This window comes from Podarcis tiliguerta, assembly GCF_965153285.1.
Source record: "Podarcis tiliguerta genome assembly, chromosome: 6".
Taxonomy (NCBI): domain Eukaryota; kingdom Metazoa; phylum Chordata; class Lepidosauria; order Squamata; family Lacertidae; genus Podarcis; species Podarcis tiliguerta.
The window spans coordinates 41,166,842-41,191,929 of NC_139539.1; the positions used below are offsets into that span (position 1 = coordinate 41,166,842).

The 25,088-nt window shown below is 45.3% G+C and overlaps 1 protein-coding gene across 2 annotated transcripts in view; it reads left to right on the forward strand.

Annotated features, from left to right (window-relative positions):
• The window catches only part of PIK3C2B (phosphatidylinositol-4-phosphate 3-kinase catalytic subunit type 2 beta), an 87,718-nt gene extending 63,027 nt beyond the window's left edge, over positions 1 to 24,691 (forward strand). For both annotated transcript variants that reach the window (XM_083445438.1, XM_083445439.1), the window contains exons 15-33: positions 989 to 1,131; positions 5,785 to 5,973; positions 6,209 to 6,302; positions 7,525 to 7,619; positions 8,259 to 8,439; positions 10,145 to 10,252; positions 11,437 to 11,529; positions 12,272 to 12,401; positions 13,627 to 13,763; positions 14,599 to 14,768; positions 16,603 to 16,759; positions 17,902 to 18,011; positions 18,210 to 18,411; positions 18,589 to 18,713; positions 19,365 to 19,482; positions 20,270 to 20,351; positions 20,857 to 20,963; positions 21,080 to 21,208; positions 22,539 to 24,691. In XM_083445438.1, coding sequence (XP_083301564.1) covers positions 989 to 1,131; positions 5,785 to 5,973; positions 6,209 to 6,302; positions 7,525 to 7,619; positions 8,259 to 8,439; positions 10,145 to 10,252; positions 11,437 to 11,529; positions 12,272 to 12,401; positions 13,627 to 13,763; positions 14,599 to 14,768; positions 16,603 to 16,759; positions 17,902 to 18,011; positions 18,210 to 18,411; positions 18,589 to 18,713; positions 19,365 to 19,482; positions 20,270 to 20,351; positions 20,857 to 20,963; positions 21,080 to 21,208; positions 22,539 to 22,727 — 2,559 coding nt within the window. In that variant the 3' untranslated portion in view covers positions 22,728 to 24,691. The remainder of the gene's footprint in view (positions 1 to 988; positions 1,132 to 5,784; positions 5,974 to 6,208; positions 6,303 to 7,524; positions 7,620 to 8,258; positions 8,440 to 10,144; positions 10,253 to 11,436; positions 11,530 to 12,271; positions 12,402 to 13,626; positions 13,764 to 14,598; positions 14,769 to 16,602; positions 16,760 to 17,901; positions 18,012 to 18,209; positions 18,412 to 18,588; positions 18,714 to 19,364; positions 19,483 to 20,269; positions 20,352 to 20,856; positions 20,964 to 21,079; positions 21,209 to 22,538) is intronic.
• Positions 24,692 to 25,088: the final 397 nt, after the last annotated feature.

The following is a 25,088-nucleotide window of genomic DNA, read 5'->3' on the forward strand; positions in this document are numbered from 1 at the left end:
CATTTGGGTGTTTAATCCAGAGCCAAACACATAATCTGATCATTCCACCCAGAGTCCAGATTGGTTTGGGCACACCGGTATTCAGCTGATTTTGGAAGTTTTGGGATGGTGTGGTGAGTCACAACCTGAGCACATGGTGTTTGGTGGAACAGCCAGATGATTCAGTATTTGCCACTTCCCCAGTGACCTAGATGTGGCCAGGCTAAAGGGCTGTGTGATTTGGCCTTAAACCCCGGTCAGTTCCGCTTCCTGATCTGTTCTTTGGCCTTCTTGCCCAGAAAGTATCCCCATGAAACTTAGTTTCACATCACCCTCGCAGCTTTTCTACAGCCCAATACACATTTGGACGTCTTTGTTGCAGGAACATTGTTTAGAGCTACGAGGAAAACCTGCTAAAGGAAAGCATGTGAGAATTGAAACCGCCAACAGGGTGGTCTGGAATTCAATATGGGCAGCAGCTGCCCAAGTGGCAATGCATATCAAGTAGTGCCCCAGAAGAAAAGGGCTCCAGTATTCAGTAGGTGGCAAGGTACGGTCAGTTGTACGGTGTACCCTGTGACTTGGGGGAATGTGCAGGTCTGCATACACATTACACCCTGCAAAAGGGTGAATGCACAGCCCCCCACAGTAGTTCTGAATGGTGTGGGCAGAAAAATGGAAAGAGAAGACATACTGCTTTCATTACAATAAAAATATGACTACACAAATGTCTTCATAATTTCTTGGCTGGTTGGTAGGTCTGTCCATTCCACAGATGCGATGGAGCTGGGACCGCAGTGTGACTCATTATTGTGTCTGCTTTTCCTACTTCTGTGCAATGTGTCATATTCTGTGTGATGAATAATAGGATGCTCAGGTGCAGGACTCCTTTTCAGGCTACTTCCATGTGCTGATAGTGGGATAAGGCATCCCCGGTATCAATCTGCCCTTTCAGGGTGGCAGTAAGTATGCGCTTAAAAGGCCGTTCTTGTCTCCCTACCTTTCGCAGATTGACTTCCCCAGTTCAGCATTTGAAGTCAAGTTTACCAGTCCACCGGCAGCCGATTTCAGTCCCCAGTACAACTTCAGCAGCCTCTTTGAGGGAGACCAGCGGAAGCTGAAGGAGGTGATGCAGAAGGAATCGCTTTATTGGTGAGAGGATGGAGAGTGTGCCTGGACGCATTGTTGTATCAGGGGAGAGATTCTTGGTCACTGACACTTTTTGATGGCCCTGAGTTGAACATCTCGGAGGGGTAATAGGCAGGGGTCCCTCCAGATATTTGCTGGACTATGATTCCCATCATCCCTGACCATTGGCCATGCTGGCTGGGGCTGATGGGAGTTGGAGTCCAACAACATCTAGAGGGCCAAAGCTCTTCCCCATCCTTGGTTTAAGGGGTGAAATGGTTCCTACCAGGCTGGTCCCCTCTGCTTCTACTCCCCCCCATTTAATATAATCGCTTTTGCTGCCACATACATTATGTTCCCTCCCTCTTTCTGTGGGATCTGCCTCGCATGTTGTCTAGGCTTCTAATCTCCAGCGCTTGCCCCTCTCTCTTTCCATCACTTTCTGAGGCGAGTGCTCAAAGTACTTTGTACATAGTCTGCTCTGTAATCATGCCCAGGCATCCAGTCTTCATCCAAACTTGTTCAGCATATGTTTCTCTGCTAGCAATGTACTTTCATGACTACTGACCGCCCTGCTGGGTACTGAGACTATCATCTAAATAAATCTGTTTCCTCCACAAATAGTCTCCAACTGGCAGAGGTGGTTTCGATCTAAACACAAATGAGAATAGAAGGGAATCTAACACTAATAGGCAATCACCTCAGAGTCTTCCTTGTTCCTATTAAACTTGATGAAAAGATTGTGGAGAAAGGTCTACGGATTAATGTTCAAGGAAATACTGTAGATAAGGAAGGGTTTCAAATACTTCCATTATAGCCTTGAACAAGTTATTTGGTTTTTCTAGTTTATAATCTGCTCAATGAGGGGCAGCCTGCCCCCACAGTTTATTCCATTTTTTAAAAGTTTTGTTTAATTGACCCTGAAAATGGCCCCATGAGACATTTAACGCACTATAAAATGTACAGTTAAAAACCAGGTAGCATTGAAACACAAGTAGAAAACAGCTATAAAACTGGAGGCTGGATCCACTGTAATGCTGTTCTCATCCTGGGAATCTCTATGGCTAAAACCTTAGATGACTTGGAATATGAGTGGCAAAACTCAAATGCCACAAGAGCCAGTAAGGACTGCTGTAACCGCTTGATATGTTATTAACAACATTAACACTGATTGCTTCCATAATTGATCCCTTTAGTGTTTCTTTCCTGTAATTAGCCTGAAGTAGAATTAAAGCAGAGATTCCATACAAGCACTTAATAAACTAGCACTATATAATCTAGCAATGCTGTTCTCTTTGGCCCAGGTTCTCCTATAATAGGCTGAGCCTGCATGCAGGGAGTTCTTAATTAAAGGCACATGGGCTTTAAGAGCCTCAATAGCACTTAGTCCACCCAGGACAGGCTGCTATGGTAATTGCATTTAAATTAGCCAAAATAGTCATAGGTCAGGTTTGCAAAACACTGAGGGACATTGAAATGCAGTAGATGGACAATTACATTGTCTGAACGTGCCATAAAAAGTGAACAGAGGAGGGCAATTTCAGAAAGAAGGTCTTAATATGAAAGCAGGTGCTGCTCTTAACTCTTAAAGTACAGTGGTACCTTGGTTGTCGAACTTAATCCATTCTGGGAGCCAAAACATCCGAGTACCAAGGCATTCGACATTAAAATAGGGGGAAGTTTTGATTTTCACCTTCTACCCGGTGCCTTCACTTGGCATCATTTGGGTGCCAGGTAAAGACCTACCTCTTTTCGCAGGCCTTTGATGGAGTTAATTGATTTTGTTGTTGGTGTGCGTCTAACACTTGCTGTTGTAGTGGGAGGGCTGTTTTCTGAATGAGAAATTGTTCATGTTTATATGATTCTTCTTTAAGTATGGTATAGCATATATGAGTGTAAATCTTAAGTACTTGATTAATTTATATACCACTTGGATGCAAAAGTGGCCAATATATTGTAAATTGCTTGGATAACTTTTTTGGTAACAAGCAGCTAATAAGCCCAGATAGAGCTGTAGTGTTTTTCTTTGAAGGGTTTTCTTCTGGGTGGTTGGGGTCATCGCCTTCAATTTATTGGCTACCTCCAATCCTGCTCTTTGTTCTGAACATATTAGTATATAAATAGGTCCAATGTGAGGCTGCCCTCACCCTTTCCCCTCCTAAGGCTGAAAGCAAGAAAGCTTTCTGCAGCATTTTCTCGGTGCTTGGTAGGGGCAGACCATCCCTTCCTGGCATTGTACAGTAGGTTGTGCCACTTCCCTTCCTGTCTGCTCTGGGTCACAGCTGCGGTGGGAAGTTCTCATGTGCTTTTCACTCTCCTTCATTTTTGTTCTGGCCTGAGTGAGTGAATGTATTTCCTGGAGGTGGCTTAAGGAAACCTGTGGGAATGGAGCTAGCCCTATTATGCGAGTGCCTTGGCCATATTGCTTTGCCAGCATCCGGACATTCAGCCCCTCCCTGTTATTCCTCTAGCACTGCGGCTGGGCTGATCTTGATGGCCCTGGATCCTAGCTCTGGCCTCTCACAAAACCAACCCTGGTCTCCCTCCAATTCTTCTGTGTGATTCAGTTTTCCTCTCACTGCCTTGCCAAGACAGCTCAGAGGCACTGTCAGTCCCTGGGAAATGGCTTTCAATGCAAAAGCTCAACACTGGAACACACCAAGTCATTAGTAACTGGCGCAATGGCTGCTCACCACTAAGCAGCCACTCCAACAGATTTGGGATTGGGCATGTGGCTTCCAGGCACCTTGTTTTACTCTACTCTTGTCTCTCCAAGCTATTCTGTTTTCTTTGGCCTTCTGTTCTTTCCCCCCTCCCCCCTATACTGCAACTCCTCCCTGTTCTATTCCAGTTCAGGACACCTCCAGTTGCTCCTCAAATCTTGGCCTTTTACCTTCCCTGAACACAACAGGCCTCCAAATCTCTCTCCTCTCCACCACTTACCCTTTTGCAGTCCTGAACTGCATGTACGAGTCCTGCTCAGTCCCCCCCCCCCGCCTCTCTTTAAGACTGACTGCCTTAAAAGATCTCTTTCATACCCCTCACTTTTGACCTTTTCCCCCTGAGCTGCCCCCATGAGCTGCATTGACCTTCAACATGGAAATACCCCTGAGGCACCGAACAAAATCAGTGCTAGCTAATTTTCTAGCTGGAGCCTGAGCCACAGAGGGGCAAGCATCATTTCCAGGGCTTAGCCGTAGAATCATAGAACTCTACAGTTGGAGGGAATCACAGCTAAAGAATCCCTGACATGCGGCCACCCAACTTCTGTTTCAAAACCTCCAATGAAGTAGAGTCCACCATCTTTGGTGGTAGACCATTCCACTGTCAAAACAGCTCTCACCATCAGAAAGTTCTTCCTAAAGTTTTGTCATAATCTTCTTCCTTGTAAGTTGAATCCATTGGTTCAAGTCCTACCCTCCAAAGCAGAAAACAAGCTTGCTCCATCATCCATGTGACAGATATTTGAAGATGGCTGCTGTATCAACTCTCAGTTTTCTCTTCTCCAGGCTAAGCATACCCAGCTTCCTCAGCCATTCCTCATAATGCTTGCTTTCCAGACCCTTTATCATCCTGGTCACCCTCGTCTGCACACATTCCTGTCCATAATCCCTGTTTTCAGTGCAGGGCTTCACTTTGAAACGTGTAAAGAAATAGTGTCTCATCGTTGTCTATTATTAGCTCATTGCCAATCATCTGTGGTTGGCCAGGGTTGGTTGGTAGGCAGAACATCTGGATCAGAGAATGTGCTTTCTGAGTCTCATTACCTCATTTTCTCGAAATTAAGCACTACTAAGTTCATTCTTTCCTTTAGCTATTGCCAGACTGTTGTGCTATCAAGTCTAGGGTTGTTTTTTTTTAAAGATAGCATCATAGTTTTTCAGGAATTTTTAACCCCCTCCTCCCTAAATTTCAGCTTCATGTTGAATCATCAGTGCTTTGGTGGGGAGAAAGGATGCAGGTGGAACCTCAAGCAAGAGCAGAGGTCTTTCACTGCGTCTGGATGACACAGTTCTCCTCTTCCTGAGGGCTTTTGCGTTCATCACGGGCCGCAACTTCCTTTCCTCCTTTAGCTCTTGCGGCAGGAGAACCTTTGACCCCATTAGACTGGGGATGGAATTGCTTCAAGTCACCCCATTAGCCACCTGATCCCATCTTCCCCATGGAGAGAAATGGGTTGACTGGTAATTGAAGCACGCAGCCTTGCTCTGTTTGAGATGAAGCAGTGTGCGGTTCTCTTTCTGTGGTTTTGCTGCTCTCTGGTGGAGTCCCAAAGCAACATCAATTTGGTGGTGGTGAGGAGACACAGAACAGTCAAGGTTCAGTCTGTGTTCCTGTGAACAAACAGTATATGATCAAATGGCACGAGGCTCTTCTCTGGCAGTCCTGCACGAGAATGGGCTGTTCTCTCCCTCTCTCATGCAAACAAACTGCACAGAAATATATTTCCAATGGCCTCCCCATTCTTCTTGTGCCTTTATTCTGCGTCAAATGTGCATAAGGTCCCCTTAAAAGCACAAGTGCCTTTCTAGATCAGGTCAAAGAAAGGCTCATAGTGTCTGTTCCAGCATCGGGTTTCCAGAATCAGCCAGTTTGGGTGCTTCTGGAAATTTTGCAAGTGCCATAGCTAATAGCCCTTGTGTCCCCAGACTGATCTTAAGAATTCTCTTGTCCCAGGCTAACAGATGCCGACCGGAAGCGGCTGTGGGAGAAGCGTTATTACTGCCACTCTCAGCCGGGCTCCCTCCCTCTGCTGCTGGCCAGTGCCCCGAGCTGGGAGTGGGCCTGCTTGCCTGACATCTATGCCCTGCTGAAGCAATGGACTCACATGAATCACCAAGATGCTCTTGGGCTGCTGCATGCAGCGTAAGTCCTCTTCCTAGTTTTGGGTTTTTTTAATTGTATTTTGTGAAGGTGGTTTTATGCATTTGGGGGAGGTTCGTTTTATTGTCCATGTGTCTTACTGTTGTCTGTTGCTTTTGAAGGTTATTTTTGGGTAGAGAAAGAGGGGAACTGTTAAGTTTTATGCATAATGAAAGGTGGCTATCAACATGGAGGTGGAGTTGTCCTCTAGTGAAAATCTCCTGATATGTCGCTGCAGGTTCCCAGATCAGGAGGTGAGGAGGACAGCTGTGCAGTGGATTGATTCCATATCTGATGCTGAGCTACTGGATTATTTGCCCCAGCTGGTACAGGTAAGTCACATGTGCTGACCAGGCGAGCAGCCATAGCATTGTCATGTTACCTGAAAAATATTTACATTCCATTTGCGAGCACACATGCCAGTAGCTTGTGTGCTTAGACAGCATTGTATCTCGGGAGGCAGCTGCCGTGGCAGAGGGCTTAGTTCTTTGGAAGCTCAGAACCTGAGCAGCAAAACCCTAAAGCAGTTTTTCTCCAAATGGTTGGAGTTTCAGAAGCCTTTGTAAAATGGCCAGTTTCTGATACCCTAAGGATAGGTTGCTAGGCCTCACTTCACCTGTACTAAAGATAGTGGAGCATTCAGAATTAAAGCAGGATGATACTGAGGAAGAACTCTTAAAGCGCAAATCCTTCCAGTAGGATTTCTGACTGCTGTCATAAGTCACGTTCCTCAGTTCGTTCTCTTGTATTCTACAGTTAATTAGAAATAGTTTTTGTTCTCACAATGAGCAGTGTTTAGATTTGTCTTGGGAGGACTGTTTCAAAATCTTAACATTTTGCCTTGATGAATTCCTACTAGAAAACAAAACAAAACTCCAGTGTAATAATTTTGTTTCTCGTCTTTGCTGCCTGCAATGTAGAGAAATATTTTTTTTCTGTCTTTTGGTGAATGCTTGTACTGAGGTTGTCAAGGTTTGCCTATATTTTCTAGGCTAATTTACCTCAGGTGTTCTCACAATTGCAGTGCTGAGCGGAAGTATCACTACTATTCTTTTTAAGGCAGGGGCAACATTTTACTCTTCTACCATACTTTAAACGTCCCAATTTGTGTTCTCATAAAAATGGTTACGTTTTCAACACCCTGTGTGAGAAAACAAACAAACAAACAAACAAACAAATAAAGTCTCACAATGTAAGAGGTAACATAGTAATAGTACTACATTAATTGATTTTTGGGTGATTTCTCGGGTGCTTTTGAAGCTTTAGAGCCAAAAGGAAAAAAGCACATGTTTTTCCTCAGACAGGATACACAAAAGGGATGGTGGTGGAAGCTGTTTCTCCACCCTGGGACAGGGCCTTTTCTGTGGTAGTGCATTGGTAGGGGGTCCTCCTTCCTACAGAACAAAAGGCCAACAAAATTCTGAAATCTTTACGTTTTTTTATGACTCACATGCATCCTGATTGAGTCTCCCTTAGTTGTATACCAGCTTGCGAGAGCTATGCTCCCAAAGACAGACTATTAAAGAATAACCAATTTGTTCTTTTCTCTCCCAGGCTCTGAAATATGAATGCTACCTGGACAGTCCCTTGGTGCGGTTTCTTATGAAGCGAGCCGTCTGTGACCTGAGGATAACTCACTATTTTTTCTGGTAATGTTGGTGGATGTGCTGTTGGCATAGTGAATGATTTAGAAACAAGGGTGTGTGTTTTTTTAAAAAAGAAAAAGAGAGAATCTGAAGAAGTTATGATCATCAAGCTTGAATCTTTCTAGCAGATACTAGAAAATGTTCAGAACATTATGCTTCCATTCACTGTTACCAGCCTTTGAATAAATGATTTCTTTCCTAAGAATTGCTTAGCATTACACCCATAAATACCTTTGTTCAGAACTGGATTTCTACGCTTTCATTTCTCTCTCTCTCTCTCTCTCTCTCTTTCTTTCTTTCTTTCAATTAAATCAAGCCCTTTTAAAAATTAAATCAAGTTTCTAGTCCTCATGAGGAGCAGTTTCAGGAGTCCGAGAACCTTAGCCCCCTCTGTTTTATGTTGCATTATTCTGGCTATCTTTAACTTATATTTTCAATTTTTGTAGATCCAGGGGGGTTCCCCCTTTTTAAAAAACAAGAAATTTGGTTTTAATCAGGAAAACTTGGTCTGTCTCCTAAGTTGACTTGGTCTGTCTAGGAGACAGGAAAAGGACTTTGCTTAGCTGTGCTTGTGTTGGTGTGGATGGATGGGCCCTTCACATGAACCCACTGCTTCTGGTGACAGTGTCTCCATGTCTCTAGGCTGTTGAAAGATGGTCTTAAGGATTCTCAATTCAGCATCCGTTACCAGTATCTGCTGGCAGCTCTGCTGTGCTGCTGTGGCAAGGGCCTGAGAGAGGAGTTTGACCGCCAGTGCTGGCTAGTGAACACCCTGGCTAAGCTGGCTCAGCAGGTTCGTGAAGCTGCTCCTTCATCGCGACAGGTATGTGTGCTTGCAAGCACCTCATGTCTCCCATGAATGTGTGATGGGGAAGTAAGAATGAAGCAGTAAAGCTCTAGGAGACTATTCACCAACCTGGTTCCCTCCCAAATGTTCTGAACCACAGCTCCCATCAGCCAGTGCGGACTGGAACTGATGAGCTTTGGGCTACAATACATCTGGAGGGTACCTGGTTAGTGAGGCCTGCTGTAGGAACCGTCTAAAGTCTGTTTTGTTTGGGAATGCAAAGGCTGATGTGAGAACTAAATAAATAATTGCCAGCCTCTCTTAGCAAGAAGCAAGGGCCTGGGCTAAATTCAGCCATTACAGTTTTCAGCTTCTTCCATAAGTGGCTTTTGAGTTTCACCTTAAGACTGCCCTGTTCTGTAGCCAGACTCTATGGCACGTGAACTAACACCTAAGGTTGTGTCAGCAATAATCAAACTCAAAGTAGACCCACTGAATTTAAGGGACATGGTTAATTTAGGTCCACTAATCTCAATGAATGGGACGCGGGTGGCGCTGTTCAAATCCCCGCGACGGAGTGAGCTCCCGTTGTTCGGTCTCAGCTCCTGTCCACCTAGCAGTTCAAAAGCATGTCAAAGTGCAAGTAGATAAATAGGTACCGCTCTGGTGGGAAGGTAAATGGCGTTTCCGTGTGCTGCTCTGGTTCACCAGAAGTGGCTTAGTCATGCTGGCCACATGACCCGGAAGCTGCCTGCAGACAAACGCCGGCTTCCTCGGCCTATAGAGCGAGATGAGCGCACAACCCCAGAGTCATCCGCAACCGGACCTAACAGTCAGGGGTACCTTTACCTTTTTTAAATCTCAGTGAGTCTACTCTGAGTTGGATACAACCTTTAGCGCCCAAGCTCTTCCCCTCCCACCTCCAATGTCATGCTTCGTGCCAGATTAAGCTGCAAATTCTATTATTATTATTATTATTATTATTATTTATTATTATTATTATTATTTTATTTATACCCTGCCCACCTGGCTGGGTTTCTCCAGCCACTCTGGACAGCTTACAGAAAATATAGAACATAATAAGGTATCAAACATTAAAAACTTCCCAATTCAGATGTCTTCTAAAAGTTGTATAGTTCTTCATCTCCTTGACATCTGAAGGGAGGGTGTTCCACAGGGTGGGCGCCACCACCAAGAAGGCCGTCTGCCTGGTTCACTGTAACTTCGCTTCTCGAAGTGAGGGAGCCAGCAGAAGGCCCTCGGTGCTGGACCTCAGTGTCCAGGCAGAACGATGGGGGTGGAGACGCTCCTTCAGGTATACTCGGCCAAGGCCATTTAGGGCTTTAAAGGTCAGCACCAACACTTCGCATTGTGCTTGGAAATGCTCTGGGAGTGTTTACAAACCTAAATCCTGGAAGCAGAAGGTACTCCTTGAACCTGGAAAAAGTAGTTGCGTATTTGAAGATGGCACCTCATTTGCAAACTTTTAGGCAAAATTTGCTTTAGTTGCCCAATTGAATGTGGAATTTGGGTGGCTCTTGGTTCAGCATTGGTGGAGGGGGGGTTGGAACAGCATATAAACATTATGCCAAGAATGGGCTCGTGCAGCAACCTGTTTTGGGATGGGTTCCAAACCCAGACCTGCTTCATAAGATGTTGGACAGGTGCCTGGGGCAGACAGCAGATCAAATAGCCTGGTACTCTCTGCTGAGCAACTTTGTGCTTGTGTTTTTTCCTTCAGGCCATCCTTCGTGAGGGGCTGGAGGATGTAAAGCAGTTCTTCAACGTTAATGGCTCCTGTCGCCTCCCGCTCAGCCCCAGCCTGCTGGTGAAGGGGATTGTGCCCAGGGTATGTCTCTGACTGTGGGTACCACTGTTTCTGGTGTGCTGTAGCTTCCTTCCTCTAAGTTCAGGCATCTTGGATACTTTGAGCTTCCTGAAGATGCCCAGGCTTGGCTGCACTGCTTGCATTGGCAAGATTTGAAAGTAGCTGCTTCCTCTCTGTTGCAAATCAAGCTGCTCCTAAGGATAGGAATGATTGGCTTCCAGCCATTAGCATCCTTACCACTTAACCTTTCAGTTTCAAATAATTTCTGTCAAATCCTCTTTTAAAGCCATCTAAGTTGGTGTTCATCACCGCCCCTTGTGGGAGTGAGTTCCATAGTTTAACTAATACACCACATGAATAAGCACTTTCTTTTATCTCTCCTGAGTCTGTACATTAATACTGCACATTAATTAGGGCATCATCAAAAGGCCAAGAGGAAGAAAACCCTGGTACAGTGGTGCCTTGATTTACAACCATAATCCATTCCAGAGGTCCGTTTGTAAACCAAGGCGCTCTTTCGCCAATGGGGCCTCTAAAAAAAGTTTGCAAACCGGGACACACATTTCTGGGTTTGACGTGTTTGTAATTCAAAATGTATGCAAACCAGACTGTTTGCAAACCAAGGTACCACTGTATCTGGGATGAGCTGGAATCCTTATCTTGGGGGAGAGAAAACATTGTATTTCTGGCATGATCGTAGGCCAGGGGTCCCCAAACTAAGGCCCACGGGCCGGATAAGGCCCAAGGGACTCGTTTATCCGGCCCACGGCGACCTCTGCTGCCACCCCCCGCTCTTACCGGCGCTGTGCTGTGTGGCTGCCCACTTCTGGGTCAGAGGAGCACCAGAAATAGCTTGTGTGCATGCTCAAACATTATTTGCACATGTGCAAGCGTTATTTCCAGTGCACATCCGGGTCGCAGGAGGCCCGTGCACAAGCTATTTCCTGTGCTCCTCCGACCCGGAAGTGCGCCGGAAATAGCGCGTGCGCACGCATATGGGCACACGCTCTCCTGCCCACCGCACGATCCGTGCTGGAGACACCGGCCCGAGGCGTGGTAAGTTTGCTGACCCCTGTCCTAGGCCTATGTTCTCCGAGAGTCCTTCTGTTGATGCTAGGGGACACCCACTTCTCAAGCAGTTAGGGTGAGAAAAGCATTGGCCATTCTGACCACTTTCTCCCCCATCTCACTCTCTTTGACTGCAGGACTGTTCCTATTTCAACTCCAATGCGGTTCCCCTGAAGCTCTCCTTCCTGAATGTTGACCCTCTTGGGGAGAATATCCGTGTCATTTTTAAGGTGAGCCGTGATGTTTCTTACTTGGTTATGGCTACAGTTGTTCTTTGCCCAGATGCTTCTGAACAAATCCCTGATCTAGGGATTCTAGTGTTGCTTGATCTGGTGTTCAAGCAATATATTGTAAGTTCTTCTTGTGCCTTCTAAGATCCATCGGATTTTTTTTATTTTTTAAAAACGTGATTAGAGGTTTTTAGTCTGTGGCAAGCAGGCTTGAAAAATAAGCTATGCACCCATAAATAAAAGCATTAATGGGCTCCATTGTCACTGGCTAGGAATTTCAGTGTACGTTTCTGCTTGTGTATTTGCAAGGTTAAGCAGGCTTCAGCTCTACTACCCACAGCAGGTGGGCAGTAAAGCCATAGCCTCAGGCAAAGGACATTTTATAAGGCCTGCATGCATGTTGCTGACTTTGGGACTTCAAAGTGAATAATCACCTAACATCAGGTGATTGACAGGTGGTTCAAATTTGGCCTGCAGGCCTAGGACCTGACCCCAGGAGCCGGAAAGATTCCCCATGCTTCATCAAGCTGTTCTCTTCACCTCTAGCCTCCTTTCCCCATTCCCCCTGAACCTGCCTGCCAAAGAGTAGTCCTCCAGGGTCTGGAGTATCAGGAACCAACTCTTTCCAAATAGCTTCAGAACCTCCACATCATTGCTTCTCCACACTTAAATAAAAGGTTTTGGAAGCAGGGATTTGATTTCCAGTACTGCCTCTTGCCTTGCGCTGTTTCTCTCTCCACAGTGCGGAGATGACCTCCGGCAGGACATGCTAACTTTGCAGATGATCCGCATAATGAACAAGATCTGGGTGCAAGAAGATCTGGACATGCGCATGGTCATATTCCGCTGTTTTTCTACTGGTCGAGGTCGAGGTAAGTTTTCATCCAAGTACAAAATGAAACTTTTTCGGTTCCTCTTCCTCAGCTGCACTCACGTTGTTTTTAGGTTGGTGTGAAGTTCTTGGAGAAATCTGTTGGAGCAGTGCTTTCAGGACTGGGATGGATACCCAAGGTTCTACATCACTTCTCTGAATGAAGGCCAAGAACTTTTTTTAAAAGCCTCTAATTTGTCTTCCTACAGTAAATAGCCGGAAAACCTGCTTTCCCTCTGGTAATCAAAGTCAAGTGCCCTTGAAAGAAGGCTTTGAAACATATGGACCTCCAGTTGTTGGACTACAATTCCCATCACCCTGACTGTTGGCTGTGTGCCCCAGAGCTGATGGGAGTTGCAGTCCAGCAACCCTTTGAGGGACAGAAGTTCCTCTGCCCTGCTCTAAAATATAGCCTATATTTAGTCGTCGCAGCCACTACCATACATTTGGCATGGACATATCAAAAATCAAGTATGTAAATAGCCCCCCCAACATTCTCTAGTAAAAGAATTCACTAAGTTGCCGATGACAGAAACATTGTTTATCCATAATTGCATCCTTTTAGGCTTGCTGTGCAAGTGTCTCTAACATTCTAGAGAGATAATGGGTAGGTAGTCCAACCTGGACCTTGGAAGAGCCGTAGAGTTCCCTTCTTGGCCATTGAAGGTAGTGGTTGCTTCTCTGAGCATCAGAATCCAGGATGGAGAACCAGGAGCCCTCCAGATAATGTTGGACATCAGCTTTGTCAGCTCGAGAGCCAGTGTGGTGTAGTGGTTAAGAGCGGTAGTCTCGTAATCTGGGGAACCGGGTTTGATTCCCCGCTCCTCCACATGCAGCTGCTGGGTGACCTTGGGCCAGTCACACTTCTTTGAAGTCTCTCAGCCCCACTTACCTCACAGAGTGTTTGTTGTGGGGGAGGAAGGGAAAGGAGAATGTTAGCCGCTTTGAGACTCCTTAAAGGGAGTGAAAGGCGGGATATCAAATCCAAACTCTTCTTCTTCTCTTCTTCTCCAGCCAGCATTGGTCGGGGTGATGGGAATTTCCCATATGCATTCTAAATGCAGACTTCATTTTACATGCAAGAGGAAGATGATTCAACATTTTACAGTAAAAAAAAAAAAAAAAAGACCAGTCCAAGTTGGGTTCTTTGTTGGTTATGTGTGTTAGATGGGGGAAGGAAAGAGGCCCTTGTTGCGCATCTTGTAGTCATTTGCTGTGTTTCACAGGGATGGTAGAGATGATTCCTAACGCAGAGACTCTACGAAAGATCCAGGTGGAGCATGGAGTGACAGGCTCCTTCAAGGATCGTCCCCTGGCAGACTGGCTGCAGAAGCACAACCCCAAAGAGGATGAATATGAGAAGGTGAAGATAGCGAGAATAACATTATTTGGTTTAAGTTAAAAAGCCAGGCAGCTCCAAGTCACGATCAAAGATTGTGCTAACGTCAAACCCATGGTGCCCTCTTTTGAGTCCAGTGGTTTTAATAATTCCATTGCAGCTTGACCTCACCCCCCAAAGGCACACTCCTCCTTTGTCTCCCAAGACAGACAAATGTCAACCCCAATAAGCAGAGTGGAGCATTGCAATGTGGACTTGTGGGTGTGCACCTGACTTTTCTTGCAGGTCCACATTTTTCTTTGTTTCCGTAGCAAAACGTTGGATTGGAGAGATGCCACCTTGGTTTTATTTATTTAAAATTTGAGCAGTTTTAAACATCTGGACACAAGGGAGATCACAAACACAACACCAGGAAGCTAAACTACACTGTAAATAAGCAGCAAGCAAGCATTTTAATCTTAAAATCTTGTGTAAACATAAATGTTTTCACTTGTTATTCAGAATTATATGAAATATGGCTTGGGGGCTGGGAGCTTTTCCATTGTACGGAAAAAGCCTGGCTACAAGTTCTGACTTCAAACAAAGACAGCACAGTAGAAGGCTAGCTGTAAATACAACTAAGGGTAGGTTACCTCAAGGTAGATTTAGGTGCTTTTCTGACATCTCAAGTTCCCAGAGTGTTCTGGAAAACAGGCTAGTATATATTAAATATATAGGCAAGTAATATAATATTCCCAGATGACCCTAAATGCAGGAACCTTTTTCAAAAAAATTCCCTCCAGCATTTTGTCTGGCGTTACTGCTTTCCTGTGCAGCTCTTCACATTACTGTGTTAATAACATCCATCTTCATCTGACAGGCAGTAGAGAACTTCATCTACTCATGCGCTGGCTGCTGTGTAGCTACTTACGTGCTGGGAATCTGTGATCGGCACAACGACAACATCATGCTCAAGACCACAGGGCACATGTTCCACATTGACTTTGGCAGATTTCTGGGCCATGCTCAGATGTTTGGCAACATCAAGAGGTGAGCACTCTAACTAGAGAGGCTGTGTGTGCGTGGCCGACTGAATTATTGGTGCTGGGGGCGGGCATGTATGTCATTTTTGGAAACGAAGGTGGAGCTAAACTAGTACATAGATGAGCTTCACCATGAAACTAATGGTTTCGCATAGAAATGTTTTTGCAAATTGATATATTTCTGGAACTCCTGTGTGCAAGGCTGGAAGGAAAGGATGAACTGAGAGATCTGTGAAACTGTGAAAGACATGCAAGCTCTGAACAAAGGAAACATTAATTCAGTGGCTGCAACAATCATATGGGGCTTCTTTGTCCAATCTGCCTGAAAACTGGCAGTTCTGATGCCCTGGAATGGTAGTAGAAGCCATGCACTTTCCACAACATTTGCATGGAAAACAGAATTTGTTACAAGGAGGAGAAATGCACCTGTTTCTCTCATTTAAACCAATGGGAAGCTTTGTAGGATACGTCTTTTTAAAAATTGCTTATAAAATGTAGTTCCTGTTTAGTGCAGCACCTGAAAATGCCATGCCCTTTGGATGGAAAATGTCACGGTTATTAGCAGCAAGCTGGGTCTCCGCTGCACTCAGTGCAAAAACTCAAATGAAACCCAAATGAATGTGAAGCAAAATTGATGCAAATGAAAAGAAAGTGAAACTAAATACTTAAGACATTTCAAGTGCATGCTTCTGGCCGGTGTTCAGGAATGAGCCCTGGAGTTGCAGGACTCGCAGAAGTGGGCTAAGCTGAGGAAGGCACATGTCTTGATAGTTAACTCTTTGTTGACAAGAAAAGCACGTACAGCAAGCTTCCACAGTGTTCCGGATACACACACAGAGACACATGCTTCTAGCCTCTAGGCAGCTGCCCACAGGTCTAGGCCCTGTGGAGCAGTTACAGCCACAGGGAGACCCCGCCTGCCCCTGCTGGCTTATATACCCTCTCATGACAGCTTGCATGCCCACAATATGAGACTTCTCTTGTCTGGAAATTGTCACTGCTCTTCCCTTTTCAAGACCCACCTGGGTCTAGGAGGCAGTGGGGCAGGGCAAGGTGGGGAGTCTATTCACCTGTTTGTCAGCTGAACAGCCTCTTCTTCTTCCGCCTCACCCTGCGTATGTTCCTCCATCGTGGACTGCCCTGACTGTCCCTTCTCCCCTGGCTCCTGCCTTGGGGGCAGCGTGAAACCCCATATATCACTGGTCCCCTCTCCTGGGTCACTCTCCTGGTCCCTTGCCTCCACCCCACAACCTTTGGAGTCTTGCCAGCTTCCTGTTTGCATGGATAAACTAAAGTCTACATTGTAGCAGTAGCTAATTAATAATGATGTGGGTGGGTGTACCCAATACAAGTTGTTACCTGCCATGCATATTTTGCGGGGCGCCATATTACGTGCTTTACCTGGAAAGGGAATCTGACAATTTGGCTTACAAATGTTGGACTTGAAGTTCCAAACTTTTTACTAAAGATTTTTTTTTTATATAAAAAAAGCTTCTATTTGCCACCCCTTAAGCACCATATTTTCCAGCCTGTTTCAAAATGTTCTTGGTGGAGCAGGTTGCCGGTGGAATGTGGCTTATCGGTTTCCACATTGTGATGCCCTTGTTCAGTGAATGCAAAACCCATTATCTGTCAAATGCGTTCAAGCTTTTTCCTGCTGTTGATACCAAGCATGTGGCTTTTGTTCCAAAGTCCTTCAGAATAATGTGTTGTGTGTGGATCTAATGGGATCTAGCACTCTCTGGGTCAACTAAGGTATGTTCGGAAATGAAAGCATAGTGACTCTTTTGTCCCTGGGATTAGCCACATCACTGTGGCATTTGCACATTTCTTCCGTACAGGGACCGAGCTCCATTTGTCTTCACATCAGACATGGCTTATGTCATCAACGGCGGTGACAAGCCCTCCAGCCGCTTCCATGACTTTGTAGATCTCTGCTGCCAGGCCTACAACCTGATCCGCAAACATACCCATCTCTTCCTCAACCTTTTGGGCCTGGTGAGACACCCAGTTTCTACTTTCCTGCTGCCTCTGCTCTCCAGTAGCAGTGCATTTATCCAGACAGTGATCATGGTTATTACTGAAAAGACTTTCAGCTGTTCTTTGCAGGAGCTTGAAAGGTTTGCATAGGGAGACAGAGACAATGGTGACCATCAGACTTGACCTGAGGAGTAAAGAACTGCCTTCTCTCTTCCAAGCCTGAAGTTCCCCCATGACAGAATCTTCTCAGTCTATATCCAGATCTTCTTTATAGCCAAACCAGGGAAAGGGTATAAGTTTTTTTTGTTTTTTGTTTTGGATTTGATATCCCGCTTTATCACTACCCTAAGGAGTCTCAAAGCGGCTAACAATCTCCTTTTGCCTTCCTCCCCCACAACAAACACTCTGTGAGGTGAGTGGGGCTGAGAGACTTCAGAGAAGTGTGACTAGCCCAAGGTCACCCAGCAAGTACTTGTCTGTGTAAGAGCAAAAATCACTTGGCAGATGCAGCACACAAACGTGTAGGCTCTCGGATAGGAACTTGTTGCTGCTTCACTGCTCCTTGGATGAGGAGCCACATGTTTCTACAGTCAAGCTGAGCTAAGGTTTGACTTGGTATGTTGTATGAACCAGACCAATGTCTGGATTCACACATAAAAGTAAACCCATAGTTAAGATCAGCAAGCTAACAACAAACTCCGGGTTACTTTCACTAACAAGTCATTGTTTATTTGCCGCTCTCACTGCCCTGCATATGTGGCTTTGTCAGCTTATAGTGAAATAAAAAAAGTCCACTTTTTTTACATCAAAAGCAACCAGTTATAGTAAAAAATAAGTAATAATTGTAGTGCTTCCGCCTCCCCTGCAACTGCTGGGATAAGGACACAAGCCAAGACTTGATGAGCATCAACCACGAAAGCCTGTCTCCAACTATTGCATTGCCAAAGGCCCCTTTTTGTTCCTGAGACTGCAGCAGACATTGCTTGCAGATATGCGCCATAACTAAAAGGGTTGGGAACTTGCCTTTCCTGTGTTTTGAAAGAAAGCTGAGGGTTTGGGGAAATCCAGTTAGCATGTGGCACATTCCAGAATCCAGAACCTCTGGAGTGTTTGCATTTCTTTCTTTTCTGGTGCTAATCCGTGCCCTCTTTGGTGCCCAGATGCTGTCGTGTGGGATCCCTGAGCTTTCTGACCTTGAAGACCTAAAGTATGTTTATGATGCATTGAGACCACAGGACTCTGAGGCAGATGCCACCACCTATTTCACCAGGTAAGGGGAATCCTGATGGCTGGGAGAGGTGGAAAGGGAAGCCAGGAGCCACCTTTGTGTGCCAAGCTACTCCCACAGAGAAATCTTCGTTCTCAGTGTCCTCTTTGAAAGGTCTGTTGTTAGACTTTGAAAATGCAGGGGGTAGACCAGTCAATTCTATGTCAACCCACAAACCAGATGTTTTATCCTTTTGTGCAGGTTGATAGAGTCCAGCCTTGGCAGTGTTGCCACAAAGCTCAACTTCTTCATTCACAATCTGGCGCAGATGAAGTTTGCGGGCTCCGACTCCCGACCGGTGCTCTCCTTTGCCCCCCGTGTTCACACGATCAAGACGTCCAGCCGGATCCTTGATGTCTTCCTCTGCCGTCACGAAAAAGTCTTCAATCCCAGCAAGGGCTTTGTGAGTCCCTTCCACAGGCATTTTGGTGCAGCAGGTGGTCAGTGTGGTGGAGGCAGTGTTAGGGAAGCTAGCATGCGGCTGCGCCAGAGCGCAAGAGCAAGTTGTGCTGCATGCTGGAGCAGCATCTCCAGAAGGTGCTGCTGAACCATAAGGGCTGCTTCCCTCTCTGCTTTGCAGATATACATTGTGAAGGTGAAGCGAGAGAACCCCTCCGAAGTCACCTACATCCAGCGGACCTTTGAAGAGTTCCAGGAACTGCACAATAAGATGCGCCTCATCTTCCCCTCTTCGCATCTCCCCAGGTTAGCCCTATTTGGTTTACAAACTCCTTTTTTCTTTTGACACTGTGTGTGTGTGTGTGAGTGAGAGAGAGAGAGAGAGAGAGAGATAGAGACAGACAGACAGACAGACAGACAGACAGTCTGGTGACGACAAGGCTGCACACCCTCTGTAAGAATCACAAACCTTTGAAGACTAGTTTTGTATTCATTTTCCCGGAAACTTGCATATGCCCACCTGATTTTGTGCATTGAAATTACATTTTCTCCTTGGGAAGTCTCAGCGCTTGGATTTTGTTCACATTTAGGATCTAACCGAAAGAATCTCTCATCCCTTTCACCAGATTGGCTAGTGATCCAGTGGGTATGATACAGCAGACTACCCTCTCAAAATTATAAGTGTGCTTAATTGAATTGTTTGTGTGTGAATGGTCCTCATCACATGACGTTAACCGAAAGTTTCGTTTCTGAAACACTCCAAATGGATCCGTCTGACAGCCGTTATCCGTGTGACATGAAGAAATCCTTTAAAAAATAATTTGTGTGTACTGTTGCAGCCGGGAGCAAAGAAATTTGGCAGACCACCTTCTTCAGTTGAGATTTTGCTTTTCATTGATAAATGGGGCCCAACACCTAACTGTTTCTTTACCCTCCCACCCTCCCCAAATTGTCCAGCTTTCCTAGCAGGTTTGTGATTGGACGCTCACGAGGAGAAGCAGTGGCTGAGAGGAGGAGAGAAGAACTGAATGGCTACATCTGGCATCTGATCCATGCAGCTCCTGAGGTGGCCGAGGTAAATAGGCAGGAACGAGGTAGTATTAGCCAAGACCTTTAGGATGAACTGCAGGCAGACACAGCAGTGTAGAATAGTTTAATCTAAGTGCTTCTGCAGAAGCCTGACCCTGGAATTATTCCACACTTTTTGCCATTCCTCTTTAGCAAGCTTTGTTAATACATATGGAAGCTTTGGATAGCATTCCCTGTCCTTGCCTACATGTAAATCAAGGGATCTTCTTTAACCACTGCTGGAGAACAGTCAGCACATAGGAGGCAAGAGAACTTGCTTGGTAAGTATAGTATCAAAAACTGAGCTGAGAGTAAGGAATATCAAGGGTGTGTTCTGATGACCTCTGGGTGCCTGGGTGTGCAAACTGGATTGCCTGTTATGCATTCTGGTTCTACCATCTATATAACTGACGTTATGTGCTACTGTAGTATTAAGATTCATAACTAGGCATAGGCAAACTCAGCCCTCCAGATGTTTTTTTGGCCTACAACTCCCATGATCCCTAGCTAACAGGACCAGTGGCCAGGGATGATGGGAATTGTAGTCCCAAATCGTCTGGAGGGCTGAGTTTGCCTATGCCTGCTCATAACCATTCTAAGCAAGTAAGGAACTGCAGGAGTCTTCATAGCTGAAGGCCTAAGAAATAATTAGCTTATTTATGAAAGTAAGTTATTATGTGAATTGAAGCAACATGCCCAACCAAGCTTCTCTTTTCATGTCAGAGGGCATATCAAAAGGAGGTGACTTGCTACTGTGAGTAAAACTGTGGCTTGATGGTGTGCTTCTCTTGCAGTGTGACCTGGTGTACACATTTTTCCACCCCCTCCCAAGGGACGAAGTTGCTGCAGGCACCAATCCAGCACCCAAACTGCCTGGTAAATATCTGTAGGACACAAGCAGCAGGACTTACCTGCTTCAACACTCTGGCTCTGCATGCTCTCATGCAGCTGCCTTGGAGTGAAATCGATCATAGCCACAGCTTCATTCTTTGGCACATAAAATGAAAGTGCTGGGCACATGGAAGGGATCTGCCTATTCAATGGAGGCTGGAAGTTTGTGTCAGGACCTGACAGGAGATTCAGAATGGTGCTGTAAGACTGGTCATTAAACTATGTTATGCTGGTATAGGGTAGTGCAGAGGAGAGATGTTGTATTTGTTAAAACAGGATAAAGCGCAACAGGAGCATAATATAGTACTGATTTTGATTTTATTGTTTTTGTTTGTATTTTTTTATTTTAAAAAAATAATACTAAAGTTTTCCAGAGGATGGAAAGGCGCTTACGCCTGTTTACTGTGGGTGTCGTGCCTTTCCTCTCTTTTTTTGCCAGTAGACATGGTAGTTTTCCATGCCAACACTGCTCCCTGTTCCTTATTCTTAGATGCATCATGGTCCCAGCCTGTTGGAAAACTGGGTGGGGAGGTGAAGCTGTCTGTTTCCTACAAGAACAACAAGCTGTTTATCATGGTGATGCATATCCGAGGCCTGGTAAGTGCTGAACTGTAGCTATGTCCCAGTGGCGGCCACTGGCCAAACTTTTCAAATCTCTGCAGCCTGATGTGTCGCAAACAACTGACGACTGGGCTTGACTTTCTCTTTTCCAGCAGCCTATTCAAGACGGCAGTGATCCCGACCCGTATGTTAAGATCTACCTTCTGCCTGATCCCCAGAAAACCACCAAGAGGAAAACGAAAGTCGCTAGAAAAACATGCAACCCTACTTACAACGAAATGGTATGCTGCCGCACACCTTGTCTTTACAGGCTAAAGCAGGGGTGGGTGGGAAACCTCCGACCCACAGTTGCTATCAAACAATTAATTAGCTATGAAAACCAACATTCTTTCATGAAAGATCCAGCTGCTTAAAAAAAAAAAAAAGTCCAGACATATTTTGAGTTAATGTATTGCAGGGTAGGGGACAGTATGAACTGGTTCTCCATTATACATCTCCATTATACACCTCGTTATACATCTATTAATGTTACTATGGAGTGGCAGCATGGACAATTTATTAATAATAATAATAAAAAAAATTATTTATACCCCGCCCTCCCTAGCCAAAGCTGGGATCAGGGCGGCTAACAACAGTCAAAATAATCCAACATTCTAAAAACCTTTCATTATAAAAATTAATTAAAATCAAATTGATGGCAACCATTAAGCAAGATTCTGTGCAGATTGCCAGAGGAGGAGGTCAGGCTGCGCCCTGACCAAAGGCCTGGTGGAACAGCTCTGTCTTACAGGCCCTGCGGAAAGATGTCAGGTCCCGCAGGGCCCTAGTCTCTTGTGACAGAGCGTTCCACCAGATTGGAGCTGCGGCCGAGAAGGCCCTGGCTCTAGTTGAGGCCAGCCTAACCTCTCTGAGGCCTGGGATCTTCAGGATATTCAGGCCTGGGATATTCAGGATTATTACAATATAGCCTTACAATAGAAGGCGGGGGGGGGGGGGTTGGCTTGAGAGCCACCTTCACCCTTTGCCAATCCTCTGACGGAAGCATGCCAGAGGGGGATGTGGACATCCCATACACGCAGTTGTGTAAATTCACACATGCAGGTTAGGGAGGGGGTGGTTTGCTTCCCCATCAGGGCATTGGGGTGGGCAGAGAGATTTAAACCACCTACATTAGCACTGCCTGCTTTTAATTCCACCCTTTCTCATTGCTGTCAAATTTGGGAGTCTTGGGGAGGTCAGAATTTACTTGGGGCCAGGCCATGCTCCTGGGCCAGGAGTTAAACACCCCTCCTATCTAGACTGCTGTCATAGTTGAATTAGTTCAAGTTTAAAGACTCGGTATTATACATGTGTGCGTGTGTGCATTTATCATTTTCCGTTTTCTCTGACAGATTTCTACCCTAGGTCTAAATGCCAGAAAAAAAATATATACTAGATGGGTGTCTGCATTAAAATGCATAAGTATTACTGAAGAATACGCAGAATTACTATAGTCTGGCCTTCTGCTATAGAGGCCAGAGACTGCTGTTCTAGGCAACTACTTCTTCCACCTTTCTAAGGAGAGTGTGAGTGAGTTTTAGCTCATGTCCTGAAACTTCCTGTATCTTTCAGCTTGTCTATGATGGGATTCCTAAAGGAGACCTCCACCAGCGGGAACTGCATCTGAGTGTCCTGAGTGAAGAGGGCTTTTGGGAGAACATCCTCCTTGGGGAGGTCATTATCCGACTGCGGGACCTGGATCTGACACAAGAGAAGATGGGCTGGTTTGAACTGGGCTCTAGGAGTCACGGGACCATGTGAAGAGGAGCAGCAAGGCAGTCGCTGTGTCTTTGGAACCACTCTGGCCCCATGGGAGTCCCTGGGAATTGGTGCATGTTCCAGGAGTTCTATCCTGGTGTATCTGACAGGATTTAGTTTCCTGCAAATAAGGACGGACGGATGTAAAGTTTCTCTGCAAATGAAGGGTTAATTTCCTGTGGAGAGTGAGCATTTTGGGGTGGAGTCATGATAGGAAATTCATTTATGACTTAAAATGGCTGCCATAGACTTTCCTTTTTATACATTTTCCTTGTGTCAAGGGAGCAATGACTTACGGGGGGCGAAATAATAGGGGGCACCCCCCTCTTTGGGATATTTTAATTTTTTAAGAAAATTAACAAATGATTTCAGTCCAGATGGGACATAGGAGCACATGCTGAGAAGGAGCTTTTCTAGGCAGGATATATCATCAGTGAGATTCTTGCTGGACTTTCTCAAAAGTTGTTGTTGTTGTTTGTTGTTGTTTTAAGTAAATAAAGGAATGTGTGCATAAGAACTTGGGCGGGAGGGGAAATGTTTGGGGTGGATATAAATGGTAGATGAAATCCTTATCTCTAGGACAGGAGCTGGTGTGGTCCAACTCAAGCCATCTTGGAGAATTTGCTTCCAAAGGAGAGCTATGTAATGTATATATGTGAAGAGCTTACAGTTCTCGATTTCCTGCTTGGAGATGTAACCTAAAAGGCATGCTCTCTTGGACTAACATTTAGACTTGTCTTAGGAGGCAAAAGGCAACCATATTCCTCTTGATTCTAAACACCTACTAAGGCCTTGGGCATAGCAGCTATCTGAAGAGCTGTGTGATATTTCCACCTTACTTCCTTGCTTGACTGAACTGAATTGCCTTTTGCACATGTTCATCTGGCCAGTCTAAGGAGCTGGAACAGATTAGATACGGTTACGCTGCATCTTGGAATCGGAGCAATTTTCCTGGTCTCGCTTCTCCCAAGCTCTGACTTTGGAAAATGGGTTCCTTGAATTAGCCAAACCGCCTCTGTGACAGTTTCCTGTGTATGGCCATTTCTTTCCTGTTGCCTAAAACCAGATTACATTAGCAAATACTTAAAGCCTTTTCAGGATTCTCATCTTCAGTGTCACCGCAGGCTCTTCTTCTGAGCTAGTGGGTGGGAGGCAAAGAAAAAGGCAAACTCGCTGGAAACCCGGTTAAAAGGTTACCTGGCATTTTGCCACTGAGCACCCATGACTTACTGAAACCTTTGCATACACCCACTGCCCTGCAATGCCTTTTGTAGGCCAGGTGGCCATGAGCTGTTCCTTTGTAGCCTTTTCTTTGAGAAGTAAACCTGTGTAAAATAAAAAAGTAAAAATAGGAAGGTGGGGAGGGGGAATAGCCAGCTTTTAAACCTTTGTCTCTTTGCAATTATATAAAGACCAGAATGTGTGTTGTTGGATCGTTTTTCTCTCTCTTTTAAGAATCATTCTTAAAGGATGTCCTGTTCGCGGGTTGCCATTTGCCTCCTTGAATGAAAAAGAGAGCACTTCAAAATGGAGGGGAAGATGTTTCCCATCTCAGACAGGAGCCTTGCACCATTGGGCCTAGCCCTCTCCCTCAGAGCTTGTCATCTTCTAGCTAGCCTGAGCTGTTTGTTTACAGCAGGGACTCCTGTACAGATGAAACGTTTCTCAGGTTCAAGAACAAAAAAATAAAATATTGTATCTGAGAGGTATAAGCCAAGTTTTTTTAACCGTTCCCTAGATCAAGGTTTGCCTGAAACTTGGATTTTTAAAAATCTGCATAAGAGGTGCAGGTGGATTTCAGAGTCAGATAAGCAGCTACGTGAGACAACCTTGGCCTGGTCATGTCACCTGTTCTGTAGGAAATGAGGGAGAGACAGCGTCTCGCAGATCCCTGGATCCTTCCTCTGTTGTAAAATGGTGGCATTATTTGAAGTAAATAAATAAAAGGAAATGGAATTCAGTAGAAACTGTGTCGTCTCATCCTTTGCAGCGTTAGGGTTATAAAGCAAGCATGGACTTTTTCAAAGAGATGCAGCATCATTAACCCCAAATAGATTTTGGCCAAAGAGGACACAGGATGCTGCATTTGAACTGGCTAGAAAAGTAATGACTGAGCAGCTCAGAGAAGTCATTTGACCTTTAGTTTCCCATACTCAATGTTTGAAAACAAGTTACCATTAGCCACAGCCAGTATGGCCACTGGTCAAGGAAAATGGGAGTTGCAGTCCTATAATCTGGAAGGCACCAGGTCGATCACTTGGTCTGCCTTTGTCCATAAGCCTGTTCACAGTGCATTTTGGGGGAGAGGAGATAATATGCAGGATATGCAAGAACAGGTTGGCTTCTGCATCTTTGCTCTCTTAA